Raw genomic sequence first — 3,298 nt, 5'->3', positions numbered from 1 at the left:
GGGAGCCTCAAACCGGTTCAAACAGGCTCAAACATGTTCAAAATGGTTTTCAAGCAGTTCGAAACGATCCCTAAGTACAGTTCAAGTTTCAAAGAGACTGAAATGGTTATAAAAGCGACTCAAAACGATTTCTAGTCGGTTCAAACCGATTTGTAAGTGGCTCAAACAAGATCAAAACAGTTCCAAACCACATACTAATGAATCTCATAATTTATGATTCCTTCTTCGCAAAGCAACAACGAAAGACAAATTTCGATATGAAGGTTGGCGAGCCTCAAACCGGTTCAAACAGGCTCAAACATGTTCAAAGTGGTTTTCAAGCAGTTCGAAACGTTCCTTAAGTAGAGTTCAAGTTTCAAAGCGACTCAAAACGAATTCTAGTCGGTTCAAACCGATTTGTAAGTGGTTCAAACAAGATCGAAACAGTTCCAAACTGTTCGATTAATATTCCTTTCGATATTAAATAAAATCTGTAACGGATGATAATCGATAAGGTTATCCTTCAGAAATTAAGAAGACGCTTTTATGTAGACAAGAATTTCGACCGTGGCTGTTCCCAAAAGCACTCCTTGGCCGAGGATGCGACAGCTCCTCGACGGGGACGACGAAGAGGAGGGATGGAGGGAGGGGGGGTGGGTGGGTGGAGGGACGAAGATGGCACCTCGTTCGGAAGGAGATGGCGTTTTTTTCAGGAAGATTCAGTGCCGCAATAAAGACGCTGGCGGATTTAACTAGGCGTGTCTTCGTTAAGCCAGTAAAACGCGGTCCAACTTTTCCTTCCGTCGGTTTAAAATAACCTAGTCTCGTTCGTGAGACGTTCACACGGTCGCCGGGTTCGATTCAGACGGAGATACCCAAAAAAATTTTTTAATTCTTCAGTTCTTTTTTTTTTTTTATACTAAATTATAGTTTTCCGAACGTTCGACACGACGAAGAGGATCGAAAGTCGAACGGTTCGTTCGAATACAGTGGTTACCTCGATATAAGCCCGCGGGTTTGCCTTAATGGGATCGCTTTATCGAGGAGGAGTAGCGATTATTGTCCAGGAATTGATTGTTTTAAACTTTGTATCCGAATAGTGATTTCAGGCAACGAATTATGGACAATGCATTACTTTTTCGATATAACGGAGCAGGAGGGTGCTCCACGTGCTTATATCGAGGGAGAGACCCGTCTTTATATCGAGGTATCGCTGTAAAATTGTCTAGGATTCCAGAATTCTAATTTGGTTTGAAATTGCCTGGAATTCATTGGTTGATGTTGTGTATCGAGCTTCAAGAATCAGACGATATTATACCTCTTTAATAAACAGTGGAGAATGATGCTCCACGTGCTTATATCGAGGGAGAGCCCTGTCCCTGTATCAAGGCATTACTGTAAAATTGATTTCATAAGTTCAAGACGCAATCTCACCCAAAGAATTCTAGACAATATTCCATCTCTTCGATATCAAATCATTCTCTCAAGTGGAGAATGATGCTCCACGTGCTTATATCGAGGGAGAGCCCTGTCCTTATATCAAGGAATTCCTGATAAATAAATGACAGTGACTTCAAATGCCAAAATTTCAATTACACAACGCAACCTCTTTCGATAAATTGAATAAATGAAAAATTGAACTGCTCGGTCTGATTAACGTTTATTAATCATTATTATTATTATTAATCATTATTTTTATCATAGAACTGCTTTCCTTTCTGAATTTAGAAATGAACCAACCACGTGTCCGATGCGAGGAGGAATTTTCGCGGAAGGGCCGCCCGGTTCGAAGAAGAGGGGTCCCCGAGAAAAAAAATCGTTCACCGAACGACGCTATCGGCGCCAAAATGCTCGTTAACGCTGCTCCCAGCGTTGTTTTGTTTAAGTTTCATCTACTCTGTCGCGCGCACGGACTTGTTTCCACAGCGTCGGGACGCTGGCTTCAGCCCGATCATCCCGGGTCGTAAAAAGAACTCGTAAAATAGTAACGAATGACGTTACTGTCCGTCGTTCCGCCGGGAAAGGAAGATTCGAGGAGCGCGAATTATGAGATTCATCCAGACCGATTTTCTTTAATATTATTTAGGAAAATAACGAGAAGAATTTTTGAACATGAACGATATCGAATTTTTTGATTTTTTCACGTGCGAACAACGAGCAATCACCGACGTCGAGAAAATAGCGAGTCGCAAACACGCAGCGCCACTTTCTGTTTAAATGAATCGAAAATCGTTGAAAATTCGAACAACGAGCGGAAATCATCGACGTTGAGAGACTCGCAGGGACGAGTCCACCGATTTCCAAGAGTCGTTCGCGGCTCAGAAGAGTGCGTCTGTCTTTCGAACTACGAATCTCCTGTTCCTTCGTTAATCTTTCAATTAATTTTCAATGAAATTTATCTTCTATTCTATCTTTTATCCTCGATTACCTCGAGGTTTCTCATCGCTCCGAAAAATCTTCCGTACTCTCAGACCGACTAAACCTCGATTTTCATAACGATATTTTCGTTTAGATACCGATAAATAACTCGCTGGAATTGTCCAATTGCATCTGACACAGACGAGGCTTCGAGAAAATATGCGACGAAAACAAGGCGACAGGAAGGAATAATTTGGAAGCACTGTTCTGAGATATTAAATAATAACTCCAACCCTCGCTAAGTAACAAGTCTCGTTTCGAAATTTTCTGACGCGGTACGAATTATGGAAGCTCTCGAAGGATATTGTTCTTTGCAAACTGGCGATTGTTTATTTAGGCGAGGGAGGATGAAACGTGCGTTTCTTTTACGCCTTCACGCAATTTCGGTACCTTCGAGCCAGCGAAAATAGGAAATCGGTCTTGGTCTTCTCTTCCAAACTTTCGAATCGCGATTCGAGGGACACGTAGACTTGCTCGCGCGTTTACCTCGCGACGGGAATACAGGCTTCCGACGTCAGAGATGTGTCTACAGGTTCGAGTTCCAATCGTCCTCCATCCTCCAAACGCTGAAGGCGTACGAGAGCTTCTCGTGCGCCATGTAGCTGCAAGACGACGATGTTATTTCTCTCGCTGCGAGTACTGCGCTCCTTGAGCTCCTATCACCTGGAACAAAGTTGAATTACCTTCTGTAGGCTCCTGTTTTGAATAATGACATCTAGGAAGATGATTACCGACAGCCAAACTCTTAAATTATAGCGAATAGTTGGTGAAATTACGAATCTTTAACGAACAGTTTTATATTTAATGGACGTAAGGAAATAATTGAGATAAAATTCTGAAATATTTATGGACTCTTCTCAGCTTTATGAGTAACAACTGTGTCAAGTTTCAAATCGTTTCA

At 42.0% G+C, this 3,298-nt stretch overlaps 1 protein-coding gene across 2 annotated transcripts in view; it reads right to left on the bottom strand.

The window, feature by feature from the left end:
• Positions 1-42: 42 nt before the first annotated feature.
• Positions 43-3,298, bottom strand: part of LOC128896893 (uncharacterized) — a 7,499-nt gene continuing 4,243 nt past the window's right edge. Inside the window, exons 2-3 of one of the 2 annotated variants that reach the window (XM_054160468.1) lie at positions 2,884-3,060; positions 43-293 (exon numbers count right to left, since the gene is read on the bottom strand). In XM_054160468.1, coding sequence (XP_054016443.1) covers positions 2,924-3,060 — 137 coding nt within the window. In that variant the 3' untranslated portion in view covers positions 43-293; positions 2,884-2,923. Of the gene's footprint in view, positions 294-2,793; positions 3,061-3,298 lie in introns of those variants that run through there. The other variant, XM_054160467.1, reaches the window with a different exon arrangement.

Source organism: Hylaeus anthracinus, unplaced genomic scaffold, assembly GCF_026225885.1.
Source record: "Hylaeus anthracinus isolate JK02 unplaced genomic scaffold, UHH_iyHylAnth1.0_haploid 11978, whole genome shotgun sequence".
Lineage (NCBI taxonomy): Eukaryota > Metazoa > Arthropoda > Insecta > Hymenoptera > Colletidae > Hylaeus > Hylaeus anthracinus.
Note: the sequence above shows the minus strand (reverse complement) of the source record. Positions and strands in the feature narration are given on the sequence as shown.